General features: G+C 41.5%; 1 protein-coding gene across 8 annotated transcripts in view; it reads left to right on the top strand.

Annotated features, from left to right (window-relative positions):
* Positions 1-24,241, top strand: part of invs (inversin) — a 272,361-nt gene that overhangs the window by 133,378 nt on the left and 114,742 nt on the right. For all 8 annotated transcript variants that reach the window (XM_060824802.1, XM_060824803.1, XM_060824805.1 and 5 more), the window contains one exon: positions 9,399-9,570. In XM_060824802.1, coding sequence (XP_060680785.1) covers positions 9,399-9,570 — 172 coding nt within the window. The remainder of the gene's footprint in view (positions 1-9,398; positions 9,571-24,241) is intronic.

Genomic DNA, 24,241 nt, shown 5'->3' with positions numbered 1-24,241 from the left:
CCTCGGCCTATCTGATCAAGATCCTGACGTACTCTATGAAAACCTTCTTGGCTTTCTATTACACCTCCAATTTTGGTGTTGTCTACGAACTTACTAACCATACCTCGTATGTTCACATCCAAATAATTTATACAAATGACAAAAAACAGTGGATCCAGCACCAATCCCTACAGGCCGTTCGGCCCTACAAGTCAACACAGACCCTCTGAAGTGTATCCCACCCAGAAGCATTCCCCTACCCTATTATCCTATATTTACCCCTGATGAATGCACCTAATCTACACATTCCTGAATACTATGGGCAATTTAGCATGGCCAGTTCACCTAACCTGCACGTCTTTGGATTGTGGGAGGAAACCTGGGCACCCGCAGGATACTCACTGGTCACTGGCCTCCAGTCTGAAAGAAAACCCTCCACCACCACTCTCTCTCTTCTACCTTCGAGTACATGTGATTTAACCTGGCTAAACAGTCTACCATGTGGAACCTTGTCGAATGTCTTACTGATGTCCAGATAGATCACGATGCAGAGGTGTCAGTGTTGGACTGAGGTGAATAAGGTCAAAATTTACATGCCACCAGGTTATAATCCAACATGTTTGCTTGAAATCTCATGCTTTCAGAGCGCTGCTCCTTCATCGGGTGAAGTGAAGAGAAGCGGCTCTCTGAAAGCTTGTGATTTCAAATAAACCTGTTGGACTGCAACCTGGTGTTTTGTGACTTCTGACCATATAGATCACATCTGAGTTCATCAATTCGCTTTGCTGCTTCTTCAAAAAACTCAATCAAGTTAGTGAGCCAAAATTTTCCAAGCACAAAGCCGTGTTAACTGTCCTTAATCAGTCCTTACCTTTCCAAATACATGTAAATCCTGTGCCTCAGGATCCACTTCAAAAACCTGCCCACCACCGATGTCAGGCTCACCATCTATAGTTCCTTGGCTTTTCCTTACGACCTTCCTTAATTAATGACACCACATTAGCAAATCTCCAGTCTTCCAGCACCTCACCTGTGACTACCAATGATACAAATATCTCAACAAGGGGCCTATCAATCACTTCCCTAGCTTCCCACAAAGTTCTAAGGTATACCTGATCAGCTCCTGGGGAATTATCCACCTTTGTGTTTTAAGATGTCCAGCACCACCATCTCTGTAATATGGACATTTTTCAATGTTCATTATTTATTTCCCCGGGTTCTCTGGCATCTATGTCCTTTTCCACAATAAGTACTGATGCAAAATACTTTAATATCTCCCCCAACTCCAGCGGGTCCACACCTAGGCAGTCTTGCTGATCTTTAAGGGATCCTATTCTCTCCCTAGTTACCCTTTGTCCTTAATGTATTTGTAGAATCCCTTTGGATTCACCTTAAACCATGTTTGCCCTCCTGATTTCCTCTTATGTATACACGGTGGCTCAGTGGTTAGCACTGCTGCCTCATAGCACCAGGGACGTGGGTTCAATTCCCGTCTCGGGCAACTGTCTGTGTGGAGTTTGCACATTCCCCCCGTGTCTGCGTGGGTTTCCTCCGGGTACTCTGGTTTCCTCCCACAGTCCAAAGATGTGCAGGTTAGGTGAATTGGCTCTGCTAAATTGCCTGTAGTGTTAGGTGCAGTGGTAAGTGTAGGGGAATGGGTCTGGGTGGGTTGGTCTTCAGAGGGTCAGTGTGGGCTTGGTGGACCAAAGGGCCTGTTTCCACACTGTAGGGAATCTAATCTAATCTACTGCCTTTATGCTCTGATAGAGATTCACTCAGTCCCTGCTGTCTATACTGACATATGCTTCGTTCTTTCTCTTTACCAAAACCTTAATTTCTCTAGTTGTCCAGCATTCTCTACATCTTGGTGCCTTGCCCTTCACACTAATAGGAACATACTATTTCTGGACTCTGGTTATCTTATTTTTGAAGGTTTCCCATTTTCCAGCATCCCTTTATCTGCAAACATCCATCCCCAATCAACTTCTCAAAATGATTAAGCTGAAAATATTCTTGCAAATTGTATGCAAAATCAGATTCTTAAACACACCAAAAATGAAATCAGCTATTCAGCTTTAAAGTTCTGTCCACTCAAAATAAAATCCAAAAATTCAAATGGAAATATGGAAGAAGAATATCTAGACAACCTTAATGGAACAAATGGCTATTCAGTAGAAGTCAGAACTTAACCCCATTTACCGTCCCTGAACTCCATTGTCCACACTCTACTTTAACCTCAACTAACTCTCATAAGACATATTTCGCTGACAACCAACTCAGCTCGAAATTGAGAACTAGTTAGTATTCCCCTCTCCTCCCTTGTCCATCTTCCACACAGACCGTTCCCTCCAGGACACTTTGGTCCACTCTTCTTTCACTCCCAACACTCCCCTTTTGCAACCCATCTTCTGCACTTCTGCCTTCACCCCGCCTCTTAACTCCCGCAACAGCGATAGGGTTTCGCTTGTCCTTAGCTTCCATTCCACCAGCATCCACATTCAGAAGATCATTATCTGCCATTTCCGCCACTAGACACATGTTCTCCTTCCCTCCCTCATCTGCCCCCTGGGACACCCTGGTCCACTCTTCCTTCACTCCGAACATCTCCAGACCCCCTCCTCCACCCCCCCCCCAACAACTCACGTTCCCCTGCAACTGCTGAAAGTGTAACACTGTCCATTTATCTCCTTCCTCAGTATCCAAGGGTCCAAACATACCTTCAAGGTGAAGCAGCGATTTACCTGCACTTCTCACAATCTATTCTACTGCATTCGCTGCTCACAATGTGGTTTCCTCTACACTGGGGAATCGAAGTGCAGACTGGGTGACGGCTTTGAAGAACGTCTATGTTCTGCCCACAAAAAAGACCCTGAACTTCCAGTTGCCTGCCACTTTAACACACCACCCTGTTCCCTAGCTAACATCTCTATCTCAGGCTTGCTGCAGTGTTCCAGTGAAGGTCAGTACAAGTTAGAAGAATGACACCTTCTTTTCCGCTTGGGGACCCTGCAGCCCTCTGGACTCAGTATTGAGTTCAATATTTTTAGGGCCTGAACTCTTCTATGTCCTAGCCCCCTACCCAACCCGAGGGCTAGGTATCACATAGTCTGCTATTGTTAACCACAAACAGTCTTCATTAACAGCTACTTTGTCTGTCCAACTGTTCTTCTTTCTCTTTGGACTCTATCCCAACCTATTTTCTGCAAATAAACCGATATTTTCCAAGCTACCATCAGGTCTGAGGAAGGGTTACCAGACCCAAACGTTAACTTTGATTTCTGTTCACAGATGTTGCCAGACCTGCTGAGCTTAACCATCAGTTTTTGTTTTTGCTTTTGACTTGCAGCATCTGCAGTCAAAAAGTGAAAATGCTTAGTAGGTCTGACAGAAATAGGAACAGAGTTGCTGTTTCAGGTTTAAGCCTTATTATCAGAGCTGAAGAAAGTTAGGAATGTTACACTTGAAGCAAATAGTGATAGTAGAGGCTGTAATTTCCAAGGAATAGGAATTGTGCTCAGATTGTGCCGATTAAGAAAGAGCTATGTGTTTCTGACAAGAGGATTTTGATTCCAGAGCAGGGGATGTGTCGGATCCAGTAGGAGAGGGAGTCTGTTCCATCCTAACAGGGGAAGTGAGCTGCTGGGTTCTGGGGGAGAAAGGGTGTTTGGAGTCTGAGGTGGAGAGTGGGCTGTCAGGTCCTGGGGGGAGGAGGTTGTTAGATCCCAGGTGGGTGCAGTGGAGGTCAGGATCTATGAATTGTAAAGTGTCTGTGGAGTTGGCCTATGTATGATATATTGAGAGTTCAGTTGAAGCTTATATTTGGTATTTAATAGTCTTAACCTTTCCTGAGTAACTGTTTATTTAACTGCAGCTGAACTTTCCAAATTCTCTGATTTAAATGTATACTTTTCGAGTGTTCAAGACAATATGAAATTGCTGATCAGAAATGGGAACTTTCCTGGCCGTTCCTGATGTGCAACTCTCATCCACGGTGGAAAAATGACTATTGGAAAATCTAGATCAGCCATTTGTATTAGAGTGGAGGGTAGTTGGGATTAAATGTAAAAGAATCTAATGTTGCAAGGTAAACAGAATGGGACTAGAAAAGAAACAAAAGATAAATCTAGAGGAATTGCGACTGGCAATAACTGGATCATTGGGCTGGATTACTCGAAGTGCCATATTACTCGCTCCTGATTGAAAGGTTGATCGTGAGCCATATTACAAACAGGAGAGGGGATCATAATCCCCCTTTTTTTATAAACTGCTTTCTTAGTTGGTTGTAACAATTTAAAAATATGTTTTTTTTAGCACCTTGCTATCACATTCTAATTAAACTTAGCAAATAGATCAAAGATGAAGGAGAGCCAATGTTGAGGTTTTATTGTCTAGAACCTGAAACAAAATGTCCTAATCCTTTCCGATACATCTGTCTTTAATTCAGCTCTTTTTACATTGACTGACCTCTCATGGGCTACGTCGAACTTACAAGTTTTATCTCTGTTGTAGGCCTTCCAAATCTCTCGGTTCCTGGTTTAACCTCTCTTTGCTGGTTCAATTCAAATGGCACTTCTAAAGGCAGTATAAACTTCCAAACTTGTTTTGGTTCTTGGCATTTCTGCTGCTTACTGCTGGCTTTCTCCAGCCTTTCTGGGCTATTCTTTTCTGTTTGACATTTTGCTCTCAGTCAACTCATTCCCCAAATAAACTATCCTTTATGGTATTGGCAAGCTTGAGATGTCCCAAATGTTACTAGAACATAGCAAATTCACTCTCAAATTAAACTTTAGCCAATACCACCTCTTTGCTCTTTCCCAAACAGCACATTACAATTTTATTTGCTGACCAGTGGAAATCTTTTACTTTCCCCACTTGTGAACATCTGTGTTTTGGGGGAATACAGATTTCTTTATCGATACAAACTCGAGACAGCTGCCCTAGTCCACAAACATGCCTGACCATCCTTAATGCCATAAACATTGGTCCTGCAGCTTGAGTATCTGGGCAATACCAGAATCAACAGTTTTCCTTTATATGCTTGGTCTTTTTGTGATGGAAGCACTTGGGGCAAATTCCTATCTGTCTGTCCTCAAATTTCCCTTGTCTTAATGATCAGAAATAGTTCTGTCATCTCTGCCTGGCCTCCCTTTGCTCTCCAATTTGTCTCCAAGGTATTTACCTCACCCTAATCTCTCTCTGGTCTGTGATGGCTTCCAAAATTCAGTTTACCTGAGTTTAAGAATATTTAGAGTCACAGCGTCATAGAGATGTACAGCACTGAAACAGACCCTTCAGTCCAAGTCCATGCCAACCAGATATCTGAAATTAATCTAGTCCCATTTGCCAGCACTTGGTCCATATCCCTTTAAACCCTTATATTCATTGACCCATCCAGGTGCCTTTTAAATGTTATTGTACCAGTCTCCTCCACTTGTCCTGGCAGCTCTTTCCACACACATAACACACCCTCTGTGAAAAAGTTGTCTTTTAGGTCCCTTCTAAATCTTTCCCCTTTCACCATAAATCTATGCCATCTGTTAGGCAGAATTGCAACCTGCTTGAAACCTGCTGTCCCCGTTCATCAATATGAATCTGAATTGGAAAGGATATGGAGCCTTTGAAATCTTCTGACAGAATAACCTCATGAAGATTTTTTAGATGGCTTCAATTTTAAATGTCCATAGCATCTGGTCAAGATTAGATTAGATTAGATTACTTACAGTGTGGAAACTTAGATTACTTACAGTGTCAAAAGCAAGCTGCTTAGGTTGTTCGTAATTCAAGTAGGTTTAAGCAGGCCAATTCTTCAGGGTATTGAATTCTTGCTTGTACACCTCTGACACTATTATGTACTTAAAAAAACATATTTTTGCTGCCTCGTAGTCGATGGCTCTCTCGTCAAGTAAGAGAGAGTAAACATTGTGAGCTTTCTCTATCATCTAGCTCTGAAGCAGCAGTGACCAATAATGGACAGGTCACATTAACTGCTGTGCTAAGTTTTCAAAAGAAATGAAGAAGATGTTCATCTCTTCTCATCAGACTTGCATGAGAACATGAGAAATAGGAGCAAGAGTAGGCCATCTGGCCCCTCAAGCTTACTCCACTGTTCAATTAAATCATGACTGATCTTTTTGTGGACTCAGCTCTACTTACCCGGTGGCTTAACCATAATTCTTGATTCCTTTAATATTCAAAAAGCTATCTTTGCCTTAAAAATATTCAACATGGTAGCCTCAGTTGCTTCACTGGGCAGGGAATTCAACAGATTCACAACCCTTTGGGTGAAGATGTTTCTCCTTAACTCAGTCCTAAATCTCTTGTCCTTTATTTTGAGGCTATGCCCCCTAGTTCTACTTTCACCCGCCAGTGGGAACAACCTCTCTGCTTCTAATCTATTCCCTTGATAATTTTATATACTTCTATAAGGTACCCCTCATTCTTCTAAATTTCAATGTGCATTATCCCAGCCTACTCAATCTCTGCTCATAAGACAACCCTCTCAACTCTGGAATCATGCTTGTGAATCTCCTATGCATCCCTTCCAGTGCCACTATATCCTTTCTCAAAGAAGAAGACCAGAATTGTAGATAGTACTCCATGTGTGGCCTCACCAGCATCTTATACAGCTGCAACATTACCTACCTGTTATTAAACTCTATTCTTCTTGCAGTGAAGGATAATATTCCATTTGCTACCTTAATTACTGCTGCACCTGCAACTTTTTATGATTCATGCAGAAGGACACCTAGGTCCCTCTGCGCAGTAATATGCTGCAATATTTTGCCATTTAAATTATCCATTTTGCTGTTATTCCTACTGCAATTGATGGCCTCACATTTAACAAAATTGTCCTGTATCTGTCAGACGTTTACCAATTTACTTAACCTATCTGTAATCCCACTGCAGACTTTGTGTCCTCTGCACATTTTGTTCTTATCAATCTCTATCCATGCTAATACATTATCCTGAATGGCATATATCTCTATCTTAAGCAGCAGTCTTTTGTGTGGCACCTTGTTGAAAGCCTTCTGGAAATGCAGATGCATCACATCCATCATTTCCCCATTGTCCACTGCACTTGTAATATTCTCAGATAATTCCAGCAAATTAGTTAAACATCAGCTACCTTTCATGAACCCAAGCTGAATCCACCTGATGAGACAGTTTCTACCCAAATCTCTCACTATTTCTTCCTGGATGATAGATTCAAGCATTTTCTCCACTCTAGAAGTTAAGCTAATTGGCCTATAGTTACCGGACTTTTGTCTACCTCCTTTTTTAAATGGTGGTGTCACATTTACTGTTGTCCAATCTGCTGGAACCATCCCAGAGTCCAGAAAATTTTGATAAAATTACCACAAACACATTTGTTATTTCACCCGCCATCTCTTATTTACCTGGGATGCATTCCATCAAGACCAGGAGATTTATCTACCTTTAGCCCCATTAGTTTACCCAACACTACCTCTTTAGTGATAATGATAATTTCTGTTTCTAGGTTCTCATCTGCATGTCATCAATAATTGACATGTTATTTGTGTCTTCCACTTTGAAGACGGACACAAAATACTTGTTGAATGCCCAAGCTATTTCCTTATTTCCCATTATTAAAACTCACCTCTCATCATCTAACGGATCACTATTTACCTTAGCCACTCTTTTTCGTTTTATATATTTGTAAAAATGTTTGCTGTCCGTTTTTTTATTCTGAACTAGTTTACTCTCATAATCTAGCTTAAATTTCTTTTCTCCTGGCTTTCTGTTAACCTTTAAAGATTTCCCAGTTCTCTAGTTGCCCACTAATCTTTGCCACTTTGAATGCATTAGGTTCAATTTGATACCCTCCTGTATTTTGTTAGATATCCATGGGTGATTTCCTTTTTTCCCTACAGTCCTTTCTTTTCATTGGTATATACATTTGCTGGGCACTGTGAAAAATTGATTTCAAAGTCCTCCATTATTCCTCAATTGTCCTGCCACATAGTCTTTGCTCCCAGTCTACCTTAGCCAACATCTCCCTGGTCTCATCATAGTCTCCTTTTGTTTAAGAACAAGACATTGGTAGTGGAGTTTACCTTCTCATTCTCCATCTGTATTTTAAATTCAACCATACTGTGATTTCTTCTTCCAAGAGGATCCCTTAATATGAGACTATTAACTATTCCTGTCTCATTTCACAGATCTAGGATAGCTTGTTCCCTCCTAAGTTCCCTTGTGTGATGTTCGAAGAAACTATAGCGATACATTCTATGAACTCCTCAAAGCTGCCTTGACCGACATGGTTTGACCAATCAATATGTAAATTAAAATCTCCTATGATAATTGCAGTACCAGTTTTACATACATCAGTTACTTTTTTTTAATTGCCTGCCCCACCATGATATTATTATTTGGTTGCCCATAGGCTGAGTCACCTTTCTAATTTCCATTGATTCAACCTTTTTCTCCATGTAAGCTATATTATCTCTCACTACCGCCTTGATGTCATCCTTAAATATCAGAACACCACCACCTCCCTTTCCTGTGCTGCCTCAGTTTAAATTATCTTTCTTTGTTGCCTGGAATTCTCTCTTCTTCCCTTTTCTTCCTCTTCATTTTTCCACATTCTACCCCTTTTCCTGGAAATATTTTGCTTTTATTTTGCTGAGATTCTATTTCTTGTCTTAGCCAATATACCGTTTTGATTTATCTGTTTCATTATCCTCAGTTTCTAGCTCATTTTCCATTTTCTGATTTTCCTGGCTCTCAGGCAGAACTCCACCTCTAAGTTCCTAACTATTACTTCTAATCTTTCTAAGAGCAAATCTGTCAGTTTCTCACATGGTATTTTGTCCTGATTTATTAAAGCATTGATATAAAATGTAAACATCTTGGCACTCTTAAGTCTCAGAGATTCAAGAAAACATTTTAGCTGTTTCTTTGCTTTATAGCTTTTGAAGGAACAATTTGGTTATCAACTTCAGTTGTTTTACTTGCGAACTGAGTGTTACAGATTGAGTTTCCAAATGTATAATGGCAAGGTGAGGAGAGGTCTTGGCTTTTTTTTGGCCAGATTTTGGATGCATGAAGAGAAATGATCTTCCTCTGGTGGGCACAAAGGCTACCTTAAAAGAAGTCATCCCCTTTTCCCTGTCACCTGTGAGTGCAGTGAAAAGTACCCGCACTGCAGTGCCTTGTCTCCACCTTTCCATGTTGCAAGTATAATAGTAGCACAAGCAGCAAGAGACACCTAAGTGGCCTGTAATTTGTTACTTAGGGGCTTTCCCTACTCCTTCAGCAGAGTGCTTTGAAATCCAGTCTTTTATTAGGAGGTGGTGTCCAATGAAAAAGGAGCTGTGTTCATGAGAGATTGCTGAAAGGTGGTTTATATAAACTTGAATGCAAATTTGTGGAATTAACTTTAATTTTTTCTTTCATAGGAGACTGTTGAAGTATTCTTGAAGCATCCATCAGTGAAAGATGACCCAGACCTGGAAGGACGGACAGCGTTTATGTGGGCTGCAGGAAAGGGTAGTGATGATGTCCTTCGAATGATGTTAAGAATAAAATCAGACATTGACATCAATATGGCAGATAAATACGGGGGAACAGGTTAGTTTTCTGGTTTAAACCATTGAGCCACTTTTGCACTGGACAAACTATTTATGCATAGTACTCACTTTGATTATCATCTATGCAATTTTGGGGGGATCAAATGACCTATGTTGATGATAGTTGATGACTATCATCTACCTACCTAATCTTAGAGATTTTCTTCCTCTCCAGTACCTGCTTTAAGCTGGTTTTATCTATCCTAAACCTCACTTTTCTCATGTATATTTTTTGTGAAGTGGTTGTTATTCCACAACGGGTTGGTGATGATTCGCCACGACAGATTCGCCACCAATGATTCGTTGCCGGTGTTTCTCCACTGGGGTCGTTTGACCTCTGGAGACTATTCGCCACCGGAAATATATATATATATATATATATATATTTGTTTTCCCTCCCGCCTGTTGTTTCATACTTCTCAGTCCCCTTTACTTATACATCTACATACTACATATTTATTTTTTAAAAAAAGACGTAAAATAAATATCATTTTTTTGGTTAATTCTAACTTCAGGAAAACATTCTCTCATAGCATTGATAGCTGCTGCTCAAAGTCACAGTGGATATGCTGTGGTCTGGGATTAGGTACCAAGGACTTCACCATTTCAAACATACATACGTTGAACGCTGCTTATTTAGTCGAAGTATATACAATATTGGATGAACCCCATCAAGTCTTTTTGCTAAAATACAATATACAATATGTGGATCCATCCAGTACATAGGCCCCATTGTTCACATTGGCAAAACTTAATACTTGAATCACTCTTGGATAGTTTATCAAAAATATATATAAAACCATCTTGGTAAAACTTCTTATTTCCACGTCTATCAATAATTTCTGTTTCCATACTAAAAATTCTTGTTCCAAAAATACAAGCTTAAAAAACCTCTCCTGTCATGAAAATAAGTTGTTACTGAAACAACACAAACACTACCTTAACCAATATAAAGACAATTTTATATACCACCAATATTCAAAATATACGACTTACTTGCTGCAGCGAATCATCTTCAGTGGCCAATGGGCAGTGGCTAAGCATCCTCGGTGGTCAAAAGGCAGTGGCTAATCGTCGTCAGTGAATCTGCTGTGGCAATTGGTTCCATCCCGTCCACAATGACCAATTATCTAACATTCTATTAGGGTTGTTTTTCAGTCCTTTTTATATATAACATTTCTTCCAAGATCTTAGACATATCAATATCATCGCTGCAAATGTGTTGCTGGTTAAAGCACAGCAGGTTAGGCAGCATCTCAGGAATAGAGAATTCGACGTTTCGAGCATAAGCCCTTCATCAGGAATCATTCTCTATTCCTGAGATGCTGCCTAACCTGCTGTGCTTTAACCAGCAACACATTTGCAGCTGTGATCTCCAGCATCTGCAGACCTCATTTTTTACTCGACATATCAATATCATCAACTAGAGACAGAGTTTCAGTAGCTAACATGCACTTAACTCTTCTCATTTTCTAAAAGCAAGGATTTTCACAAATCCTCCTGCACTGTAAAATCTGTCACCAAAACCTACATGCAAGGCACCTCTAAAAAATGATTAATGTAATAATTTTGGAATCACTCGAGTTTGGGAACTTTAGTATACTTGTCTCTATTTTCAATTTTTTTAAAGTTCTGTTAACTCTCAAGATGCCCTTTTTGATTTTGTTTTGTGGCCAGGATAAGTTTCAACACACCAGGACTTTCATCTGTTCTAGTCTGTGTGCCTAATCAGTAAAGATGTCTGATGTGACTCCACAGCTGTTCCATCTCATTCTTCGTAGCAGCCATATTTTTCTGTCCAGATCGGGTTCAGATTGCAATAGGAATGACATTTTCTAATTAAAACTGTAGTAAAAAATGAGGTCTGCAGATGCTGGAGATCACAGCTGCAAATGTGTTGCTGGTCAAAGCACAGCAGGTTAGGCAGCATCTCAGGAATAGAGAATTCGACGTTTCGAGCATAAGCCCTTCATCAGGAATAAGAGAGAGAGAGCCAAGCCGGCTGAGATAAAAGGTAGGGAGGAGGGACTAGGGGGAGGGGCGATGGAGGTGGGATAGGTGGAAGGAGGTCAAGGTGAGGGTGATAGGCCGGAGTGGGGTGGGGGCGGAGAGGTCAGGAAGAGGATTGCAGGTTAGGAGGGCGGTGCTGAGTTGAGGGAACCGACTGAGACAAGGTGGGGGGAGGGGAAATGAGGAAGCTGGAGAAATCTGAATTCATACCTTGTGGTTGGAGGGTTCCCAGGCGGAAGATGAGGCGCTCCTCCTCCAGCCGTCGTGTAGTTGTGTTCTGCCGGTGGAGGAACCCCACTGGTTCTCACCTACCACCCCACCAACCTGCGCATACAACGTATTATCCGCCGCCATTTCCGCCACCTCCAAACGGACCCCACCACCAAGGATATATTTCCCTCCCCTCCCCTATCAGCGTTCCGCAAGGACCACTCCCTTCGTGACTCCCTTGTCAGATCCACACCCCCCACCAACCCAACCTCCACCCCCGGCACCTTCCCCTGCAACCGCAGGAAATGTAAAACTTGCGCCCACACCTCCACACTCACTTCCCTCCAAGGCCCCAAGGGATCCTTCCATATCCGCCACAAGTTCACCTGTACCTCCACACACATCATCTATTGCATCCGCTGCACCCGATGTGGCCTCCTCTATATTGGTGAGACAGGCCGCTTACTTGCGGAACGCTTCAGAGAACACCTCTGGGCCGCCCGAACCAACCAACCCAATCACCCCGTGGCTCAACACTTTAACTCCCCCTCCCACTCCACCGAGGACATGCAGGTCCTTGGACTCCTCCACCGGCAGAACACAACTACACGACGGCTGGAGGAGGAGCGCCTCATCTTCCGCCTGGGAACCCTCCAACCACAAGGTATGAATTCAGATTTCTCCAGCTTCCTCATTTCCCCTCCCCCCACCTTGTCTCAGTCGGTTCCCTCAACTCAGCACCGCCCTCCTAACCTGCAATCCTCTTCCTGACCTCTCCGCCCCCACCCCACTCCGGCCGATCACCCTCACCTTGACCTCCTTCCACCTATCCCACCTCCATCGCCCCTCCCCCTAGTCCCTCCTCCCTACCTTTTATCTCAGCCGGCTTGGCTCTCTCTCTCTTATTCCTGATGAAGGGCTTATGCTCGAAACGTCGAATTCTCTATTCCTGAGATGCTGCCTAACCTGCTGTGCTTTGACCAATTAAAACTGTAGGCATAGAATTGCATTTGACTTACCCTGCTAAATGTTGAAATGCATTATTTGAAAGCTTCAGAAGCTTGAATGCCAATTTTGAAGTTCTTCCTCATTTGATTCATATTCTTTTCCCCAGTCATTGGTGCAATCCACAGAATTCTGGTACACATCATAAATATGCCTGAAAGTCTTCCTTTATAATACCAGTTGGAGTCAGCCTTCAGTTGTAAACATAATGTTAATAGAACTGCCCTTTATTGCTGGCAGCTAGCCTCTTGCCAATTCAAACCAACCCATTACCCCACCCACCACACCTTTCGTTTACACCCTTTATTTCAATTAAACTAGTATCCACCCTAGACAGCCCTCAGAAACCCTGGTGAATTGAAATAAAATAAGGCCCTATGTGTTTATCGCAGACTTCTCACCTTTTTTTAAGGAAAAGAATATTAATTTGAAAGCCCAATCAGTTAATTTTTTTCAAATGTTTAATTCTTTATGAAAGCAAACGTTTTATTCATAGCCACACACAAAGCCTTTACAGTCACTTAGAGCTGTCAATCAGTTGTGTAAATACTACTCCCCACTGTGATGATAATAGGCTGTGGAATCAGTCAGTCAGCACCTGATCCTCAATGATAGTCCTCAGGCATATGTCAGCTGAGGGCTAGCAAGATTGCAAGCAGCTGCAGCGGGCTTTTTTGAACTTGAAGGATTTGGGATTTAAGTGACTTGACAGCTTGGCAGTTCTACTGATCATTTCTTTTTGTTGCAACATTCCTGTTTACCCTTAACAATCCCAAAGCAAACTTTAGTTCTTCTTCTAAAAGTCATCTTCGCTTTTCAAAAGTGTATTTTATCTTTTCAAAAGGACCACGCATCTCCACTCAGTGTAAATAGTGGGTGCAGGGTTCAAGGCAAAACGTGGAAATCAGGCCAGGTCTCTGGTGTCATTTGGCAAATGCACATAGTCTTTCTGGCTTTGTAAACATCTGATTCAAAGTTTGTCAAACTAAAAAATACATCTTCGTGGTGTTGGTCAGACCAAACCTGAAGTTATCTCAACTGTAAACCTTATTCACTGTAAACTTTAGCTGCTATTTTAACAGCTTGTAAAATAATTCAAAAGCCAACTTTGTGGATGGATATTACATCTAAGATCAGAAAAGTTATGTTGGACATGAATGTTGTCTATTCTTTGAGTCCATTTTCATCAGCATTTCATCCCATTCTAATTCTAAATCTTCTCTTCTTGCCCATATTTTCTTAGTATACATGTTTTGATTTTGTGAAATAGAAACACTTTTTTTTGTCTATGTCATTTTTGTGTTGTCTCACTTCACTGTGCTGTTGTGAATTGCACGCTTGAGTTATGAACTGAAATTCTGGTTCTCCGACTATAAAATTAGGCTATTTACAAATTTGACAGTGCAATGTCAATTTTGGTAATTTGCACAATGCTCTACTCTTGCAAAGGCAAAAGTTAGTGTGTTTGGAGTCAAGAAAGCAGAATGTGAATTTACAAAGGAATAAGTCTGAGGCAACATTTTAATTAACTCTTCTAAAAAAAATCACATCAGCAAATAAAAATTGAGCTGACAAGTAGGTCCTGCATTTGTGGGAGAAAAAGGTTAATAAAAATGTAACTAGTGATGAAAGATGGATGACTGTTGATGAGATATTCCCTCTCTTCTTTTGTGATGAAGCTGGGGTAATGGGGAGGTAGAGAATAAATTCATACCATTTACTATACTGCCATACTCCATTCTACTTTCCTCAAAGTGTTGTGAATCTGTAGCATCACTATCCAAGAGTATAATGGATACTGTAGCACTGAATAAACTTGAAGAGATGGACAGTTTTTTAAATGAGTAATGGATTGTTGAGAGTGCACAAAAAGTGAAATTGAGGCAGAGATGAGATCAAATACGATTGTGTTAAGTGGTGGAGCAAGCTGAAGGGCTGAATTGCCTCTCTATTTCTCTTTCATATGTTATGAGGATCTTAGTGAGTTTTGAGAAGATCTGTTGCCATTCCTAAAGCAGAGATGGTTGCAGCAGATATTATTATAAAGGATTATGATCAGGCTAAATAAAAAGTAATTGCTTTAACTGATGGGTTTGTTATCTAGTCTTGCTGAATTTAATTAATTAGCAAGGGTGATGAGTGAAGTTTTCTTTAGATATATGCATTGAGTTGTGCGATCTGTAATGCTGTACCTGAAAGTAAAGCAGATTCACCAGTAACTTGCAAAGAGTTTTCAGTACATCTCAAAAAGAACAGAATTGCACAGCTACGGGGAAAATATAAGTCTATGGAACTATGTTTTCAAAGAATTAGTGTAGACATGAATGTCTTCCTCCTGCGATGGTTGATTCTAAGTGTAGAAGACATTTTCTTAGGTACTGTATTTGGCTCCACTATATACAGATTTTCCTAAAGTTTTCCCCTTCCTACCATAATGATATTTATATCTACATACACTTGGTTTATCCACAGGATTTACAATTAATTGCTAATTATCAAATACTGAACTACAGTTATTGATTATAACATCCTTTTTTTAAGGAACAGGGGATAAGAATCCATTGGTATCTATTTCATTGGCAGTGTCCGTAATAAGTTTTGTTTACTTAGTAAGCCTGTGCTTATTAGATTATCGTGAATTCTTGTGTGCCAGTGAACTGAATTTAAATTTTTTATTGTTGTCTGCACATCTTCTCATCACACCTTACATCTGCAATCTCTTCCAGCCGCATGTCCCCTCATGAAACCTTGTCTTCAATCTCAGGTTCGTTGTTCATTTTTCCTTCTATTCATCCCAATATTGGTGACAGACCACTTGTCTCAGAATCCTACATTTTAGAATTCATTATCTAAATATCATTACTTTTCTGTTTCATCCCTTTTGAAAGCCTTAACTGTGCTTATCTTTTCAACCAAACTTTTGGTAATAGTCTTAGCTCATTCTGTTTATTTTTTTCTACCTGGTTTTAAATTACCCTACTTTTTCCCATTAAACACATTGGCAACTTTAAGATAAAAATATTCCAAAGAAATTATAAAATTTATTGTCACTGTTTCATTTGCTTAATCTTTTTCAGATTCACAATCATATGTTATGGCAGACAAGGATAAGAATTCCTATGGGAATTCAAATGGTGTACTTCTTAAAGGGAGACGATACCTATTATTCTTTGAGTAAGATGAAAGTAACTGAAACCTCTTAACCTCATTACAAATGAACTGATAACTTAAGAGAATATCTGCCCATTGCCTGGAAAGATAGCAGGGTGTTGTTTGTTTGGGTCAGGACTATTATTAGTTGTGCTGTCCCAGCACCACACTCGACTCTGATCTCCAGGATCTGCAGTCCTCACTTTCTCCTATAGAACTATGCACCCAACCTCTGCAGTGAATGTATGTCTTTTCCATAAAAGTAGTCTAACCTGTACTTTTAGAAGTTACCTTATAACAACTAAAATTCAAAAGCATGACTCCACAAAGGAAGGCAAAGAAATAATTAAAATCTAAACCAGGCTTTATGCCACAGCCTTACTGATAGGATCACTGAGGAACCAAATGACATGTTGCATTCAAAATCTTCTGTCATAGAGTCATACAGCATGGAAACAGACCATTCAGTCCAACTAGTCCTTGCCAATCATAATTCAAAATTAAACTAGTCCCATTTGCCTGCTCCTGGCCCATATCCCTGAAACCTTTCCTATTCATGTATAATTATCCAAATATGTTTTAAATGTTGTAATTGTACCCACATCCACTACTTCCTCAGGAAGTTCATTCCACACATGAACCACTCTCTCTGTAAAAAAAAATTGCCCTTCATCTTTTTTAAAATCTCTCTCCTCTCACCTTAACAATGTGTCCCCTCATCTTGAAATCCCCCACCTTAGAGAAAAGACAACTCCCATTAATCCTATCTCTACATTATTATTTTACAAATTTCTATCAGGTCGTCTTTCAACCTCCTATGCTTCAGTGAGAAAAGTCCCAGCCTATCCAGCCTTGCATAACTCAAGCCTTGCATACCCCAGCAACATCCTGGTAAATCTTTTCTGAAGCCTCTCCAGCTTCGTCATATCCTTCCAATAACTTGACGATCACAACTGGACACAGTATTCCAGAAGAGGCCTCACCAATGTCCTGTACAACCTCAATGTAACTTCCCAACTCGTATAGTCAAAGGACTTTGCAGTGAAGACAAGCATGCCAAACACCTTTTTAACCACCCTGTCTACATTTGATGCAAACTTAAAAGAATCATGCAGCTGAACCTCTATATCCCTCAGTTTTACAACATGACCCAAGGTCCTATCATTAATTTTATCAACCCTACCCTTGTTTGTTGTACCAAAATGCAATACCTCGTATTTATCCAGTTTGAACTCCATCTGTCATTTTTGAGGCCATTGATTAATTTGATCAAGATCCCTTTGAAATCTTCACTGCGTACTATGCCACTGATTTGGGTATTGTCCACAAACTAACTCACCATGCCTTCTATATTCTCATTCAAATCATTTATATAAATGATAAACAAAAGAGGACTCAGAACCGCTTCCCACAGAACACCCTGGTGACAGGCTTCCAATCTGAAAAGCACCTCACCACCACTACTCTTTGTCTTCTACTAATGAGCCAATTGTATCCAATTGGCAACTTAACCTGAATTCCATGTGACCTAACTTTACTAATTAGTCTACCCTTGAATGCTGCCTGAACTGCTGTGCTCTTCCAGCACCACTAATCCAGAATCTGGTTTCCAGCATCTGCAGTCATTGTTTTTACCATGTGAAACCTTGTTGAATGCTTTACTAAAGTCAGGGTGTGCTAATTAAGTTTATTGTGTAATATTTGTTCTGATCAGCCTGCCACTGCAGGACAATTTGATTTGTGATCTATAGTGACCTTGTAATGTGCGTAATCATCTTTTTCTCAGTTTCGACCTTGGGATACTTGCTCATTATACTGTTTATACTAGGGAAGCGTTAGGATGCCCCCTTTGGTAACAGACGAAACTGCGGCAGCTGCATGCTGTGTCTTTAGCTTCTCTAAGAAAAAATGTGGAGTAATAAAAATAGGGTGTGTTCATTGCTTCTGTTAGCATTGCTTAGCTCCATGGTGACAAATGGATATTGTGCCTTAAGAAATTCAATCCATCCATCTATCCATAGATACTGACAGCACTGAAAGCTTTTCATTGTTTAGGTTAATGGTGAAAGTGAAATTCCTCCTCCCTAGTGTAGGAAACAAGTAGCACATTTGCAGGAGCCACTCCACAGTGCTGTCGTCAGTTACTGGACATGACGGTAGCTGTGCTAGCTGCACAGACAAAGACTTTTTTGTATTTGCTTGGCCTAAGAATCCCCTTGATCACTGTGACTCCAACATTGAATATCTTGATTACAAGACAACTTGTGTACTTGAAGTGGGAAACAAGCAAACAGCATCAGAATGACTGATAGTGGAAAAAACAAGCCATGCTGACACAGCAGCTCTTTATTGTCTTGCAGTTATTGGCATCTTAAATGCTATTTGTTTGACAGCATCTATTTCTTAAGAGGAGGGAAAAAGGCTGAGTTTCAGATTTAGGAAGAATCAGAACCTGCCAGTAAAATACCTGATCGCGCCAAACCTTATAAACAGCAAAGGACTGCTTGCCAAATACCTTAATTCTGATCAGCAACAGAGCACATTGAACATTTAAATATAAATCCACAGCAGATTGCCAGCATCTCGATTATGACAACAAAAACTAAGATTATACATAGAGATATTTGCAGGTGTACATGGACACTCCTTTTCATATCAAACCATATTTTCTTTGTCCTTTATAAACTAAAGGACAATGTTTCAATAAATTGATGGGCTTAGATAAGGTGAATAGCAAGAATGGGAGAGTTCAAAACTAGGGGGCATATTTTTAAACTGAGAGGATTAAGTTTTTAAAAACGACATGGGAATAACGTTCTTACATAGAGAGTGGTTCATGTGTGGAATGTCAGATGAATCATAGAATCCCTATGGTGTGGAACCAGGCCATTCAGCCCATCGAGTCTGCACTGACTCTCCAAAGAGCATCCCACCTAGATCCACCCACCTCCCCTGTCCCTGTAACCCTGCATTTACCATAGCTAATTCACCTAGTCCGCATATTCCTGTTCACCATAGGCAATACAGCACGACCATATCTGCATATTTTAGGACTATGGGAGGAAACCAGAGCACCTGGAGGAATTTTACGCAGATGCAGAGAGAAGTGCAAACTCCACACAGACAGTTGCCCGAGGGTGGAATGGGACCCAGGTCCGTGGCACTGTGAGACAGCAGTGCTGACCACTGAGCCACCGTGGTGCCCATGGTGGCGGATGCAGATACAGTTGCAACATTTAAAAGACATCTGGATAAACACACAAATAGGAAAGGTTTGGAGGGCAATGGGCCACATTCAGGCAAGTGGAACTAGTTTAGTTTGGGAACATTGTCTGTGTGGAATAGTTGAACTGAAGGGTCTGTTTCCATGCTGAATGACTCTGCACATGTAAAGAAAGTATTGAAGAATATTTATTACAGCAAACAAGAGATTGTGTAATATCGCTGGATGCATAATCCAGAGGGCAAGGCTAATGCTTTGAGAGTCAGGGTTCACATCTCAGCTGGAGGAATTGAAATTCAATTAACAGATCCATAATTGACAGAAGTCTCAATGATGGTGACCAAAAGCTGAACTTTACCAAAAATCAGGTAAATGTCAATTTCAGGAGTATAATGGAAAGTTTCTATTAATAAGCTCTCACAAGTATCTCATTCAGTTATCTGCTGTTCTCCTCAGTATGTCTGCATCACACCTCTACGGCACCACTCTCATGTTGCACTCACCAACAGAGAAAGTACCTGCCGCTGCCAGGATCTTCTTGAATTCTGCCCCTGGCTGCATGTGTACAGCCCAACTGTGCACCAAGACAATTGCTGCCAGCCACAAATAGTCCTTCACACTACACTTTGTGAGAGTAATCTTTGCATGGTCAGGAAGGAGAGATCACATTGGGAGTGAGACACAGCCCAAGTGAGTATATGGTTTGGAGATTTTGGAGTCAGTGTGGGAATTTGGTGGAGAGGGGAAGAGGTGCTGTTTGCTTGCTATTCTAGCTCATAGTTTATAAGTTTCTTTAACAGGATAAATTTAAAACCAGAATTGGGGCCCAGCACATAAAGAGTGACATTTCAGGAAAACCATATCTTCATTGGTTGGTAAGAGCTTGATAGTTTGACTATCTATTATAGCTTACTTTCAGATTGAAGGTACACAGGAGAAACATTTACAGGTTACAGTCGGAAATATTGAACAAAAAGCAAGTTAAGAACTAAGTAAATAAAATAGAGATGCAGGGTTGGATGATGAGTTGTATGTGCTTGATGTGGGAGCTGGTGGACACATTGTCATTCAGAGTGACTGCACCTGTAACAAGTGTTTGTCTAAATTAGATTAGATTACTTAGAGTGTGGAAAAAGGCCCTTTGGGCCAACAAGTCCACACCGACCCTCCGAAGAGCAACCCACCCAGACCCATACCCCTATATTTACCCCTTCACCTAACACTAGGGTAATTTAGCATGGCCAATTCACCTAACCTGCACATCTTTGGACTGTGGGAGGAAACTGGAGCACCCGGAGGAAGCCCACACAGATATGGGTAGAATGTGCAAACTCCACACAGTCAGTTGCCTTAGGCAGGAATTGAACCCGGGTCTCTGGCGCTGTGAGGCAGCAGTGCCAACCACTGTGCCACCGTGCTACCCCATTGCTTGGGGAACTCCAGCTCACAATTGATGAACTGGAATCTGAACTTCCGAACACTATGACATGCCAGGGAGGGGGAGTATTACGTGGATGCTATGTCTTAGGAGGCAATCACGCACATTAGATTAAATACCTTGACTTCGGTCAATAGTCAGGGATAGGAATGTGCAACTATGAGCAAGTCAGGTAGAGGAATCCAGGAGGTAATGCTGAAGATGCTTCCATCCTTGAGCTTGTCTAACAAGTTTTGAGATTCTTGCTCCCTGTGGAGATGAGAATGGAGACTGTAGAGAGGATGAGCAAACTGACCAAAGATGTGAAGGTTAGATGGATTGGCAATGCTAAATTGCCCATGGTGTCCACACATGTGCAGTTTAGGTGAATTAGACATGGGAAATGCCGGGTTACAGGGATAGGGCTGGATGCCTTCAGAAGATGGGTGTGGACTTGATGGGCCAAATGGCCAACTTCCACACTGTAGGGATGTTATGACCATAGCACTGTGGGACACAACAACATTCAAGTAGGGGGAGAAAAGGGAAATTTAGCTGTAATCAGGGAAAGTATAGTCAGTGGAATAGAACGGTTCTCCCCGAAGGCGGTGATGCCTGTCTGTTGCCCGGGTTCAAGAATCTCATTTGGGTTGCAGAGGAACTTTGAGTGGGATGGAGAAAAATCTAGTTGTTGTGGTCCACATAGGTACCAATAGTATAGGTGGAAAGAAGAAAAGGTTCTGATGAAGGAATTTGAGCAACAGGGGCTAAATTAAAAAGCAGAAACTAAAAGGTGCTAATCTCTGGGTTATTACCTGAGCCACAAGCTAATTGGTGCAAAGTCAACAATATTAAAACAGTAAACGTGTGGCCCAAAGATTGGTGTGGGAGAAATGGGTTTGAATTCATGGAATATTGGCACCAGTGTTGGGGATGGATGGAACTGTTCCAAAGGAATGGGCTCTGCCTGAATCATGCTGTGACCAAAGTCCTGGTGAACTGCAGAACTAGTGTTGTATGTTAAATAGTGAGTGTTGGGCATGGATTTATTTGCATACAAAATTATGTAAAAAATTAATTAGATTTAGATTACTTCGTGTGGAAAGAGGCCCTTCGGTCCAACAAGTCCACACCGACCCACCGAAGCGCAACCCACCCAGACCCATTCCCTACATTTACCCCTGCCCCTACCAACTATGGGCAATTTAGCATGGCTAATTCACCTAACTTGCACAATTTTTGGAGAACACACAGGGAGAATGTGCAAACTCCACACAGACAGTTGCCTGAGGCAGGAATTGAACCCGGGTCTCTGGCGCTGTGAGGCAGCAGTGCTAACCACTGTGCCACTGTGCTGCCCAATGGGGAGGAGGGCTCAGCAAAGGATGTTAAAGTTTCCAGAACAAGTAATATGCCAGGGGGTACAGAAAGGCCAGGAATCTAAATTCAGACACAGCAGATAAGGGGATAACTATGAGAAGGAGGGTTGGTCACTTAGGATTAACTGTGTTGTACTTAAGTGTGTGCAGAAACAATTTAAATGAGTTTGTGACACAGATTGAAATTTGCAGATACAATATGTGTATCACAAAGATGTGGCTGCAAGGTGATCAGGGCTAGGAACCAAATTCCAGGACTAGTACTAACAAAAGGAATGGCAGATACACGGAGGGGACAGGGTTGCCTTGTTAGTGATAAGTGAAATTAAATTGATAAACAGAAGTGAGATAGGAATGGAAGGTGTAGAATCTGTGTCAGTAGAGTTGAGGAACTGCAAGGGAATAAAGGCCCTGACGGGAGTTATGTACAGATCTCCTTGCAATAGTCAGGATGTGGGGGAGAAAGTTAATCAGAAGATAGAAAAGGCGTTTAAGAAAAGCACTATTACAGTTGGTCATGGGGGACTTCAAAATGCAGGTGCACCGGAAAATCGGTTTGGTAGCCAATCCCAAGAAAAGGAATTCGTGGAATTATCCATGAGATGACGTTTTTGGAGCAGCTTGTGAGAGAGCCCACTAGGGAACAGGCAATTCTGGATTTTGTGAGTTGTAATGAGGCAAACTAGATTTAGGAAGCTTAAGATGAAGGAGCCCTGTGAGCTACTGACCATATTATGATAGAATTATGAGGCACAAGACAGGAAGTTACAGGCTGGTAACTAGATCTTGGCAGTTAGTAAGATTTTAGAGTCCATTATTCATGACGAGATTGCAAAGTACTTGGAAGTGTATGATAAAATAGGGCTAAGTCAGCATGGTTTCATCAAGGGGGGGCGTCATCTCTGACAAAACTGCCTATAGTGTTAGGTACATTAGTTGGGGGTAAATGTAGGGCAATGGGTCTGGGTGGGTTACTCTTCGGAGGGCCGGTGTGGCCAGTGGTCATGATCAATTTGGATTTTCAGAAGGCTTTTGAAAGATGCTGATCAGGAGGCTGCTAAATATGCTAAGCCCCCATGGTGTTCGAGGCAAGGTACTGGGATTGATACAGGAATGGCTGACTAGTCGGGCCATGTTACGGTAGCGGCCAGTGACGAGTGGAGTTCTGCAGGTGTCAGTGTTGGGACCACAACTATTACACATAATACTTTAATAGTCTATCTGAAGGATCTGAGGGCATTGTTGCTAGGTTTGCAGATTACACAAATAAAGGTGGAGGAACAGGGTGTGTTGGGGAGAGAGGGAGGCTGCAGAAGTGCTTGGACCGGCTGGGAGAGTGGGCAAAGAAATGGCAGATAGAATACAATGTGGGAAAGTATGAATTGTGCACTTTGGTAGGAAAAATCTGCTTTCTAAATGAATAAAGGCTTTGGAAATCTGAAGCACAAATGGACTTGGGAGTTCTATTTCAGGATTCTGTTAAGGTAAACATGCAGGTTCAGTTGGCAGTCAAGAAAGCAAAAGAGGGCTCAAATACAAGTGCAGGGATGACTGCTCAGGCTGTATAAGTCTATGGTCAGACCACATTTGGCATATTATGATCAGTTTTGAGCCCCATATCTGAGGAAGGATCTTCTGGCCTTAGAGGGGGTCCATAGGAGGTTTACAAGAACGATTCCGAGATAAAGAGCTTGTCAGATGAGAGTGAGTGGGGTCTCTGGGTCTGTATTTAATCAGGTTTAGAAAGATGAAGGGGGGGGATCTAATTGAATTTATAGAATACTGAGAGGCCTGGATGGAGTGGATGCATTGAAGATGTTTCCACTAGTAGGAGAGTCTGGGACCAGAGGGCGCAGCCTCAGAGTGAAGGAGACAACCCTTGACAACTAAGATGAGGGACAAATACTCCAGCCAGAACGTGCTTAATCTATTGAACTCATTGCCACATAAAGCTGTGCGTGCCAAGTGATTGAGCGTATTTCAGACAGAAATTGATAGGTTCTCGATTACTAACAGGATCAAAAGGCAGAGCGGAGTTGAGAAAAGTATCGGCCGTGATCAAATAGCCAAGTAGACTTGATGGGCTGAGTGGCCTAATTTGGCTCTGATATATTATGGTCTTATGGAAGAGTAATGATTTCCAAAAGGACACTTCAGCAGAAATATAATCACACGTTCATGAATGTTTTGCTACTTTAACGTAATATCTCTCTCTCTCTCTCTCTCTTGCTCTCTCTCTCTCTCTCTCTCTCTCTGTCTTCTCAGAGTTTTGCTTCTC

Source organism: Hemiscyllium ocellatum, chromosome 5, assembly GCF_020745735.1.
Source record: "Hemiscyllium ocellatum isolate sHemOce1 chromosome 5, sHemOce1.pat.X.cur, whole genome shotgun sequence".
Taxonomy (NCBI): domain Eukaryota; kingdom Metazoa; phylum Chordata; class Chondrichthyes; order Orectolobiformes; family Hemiscylliidae; genus Hemiscyllium; species Hemiscyllium ocellatum.
This window is presented reverse-complemented; position numbering and strand designations above follow the sequence as displayed.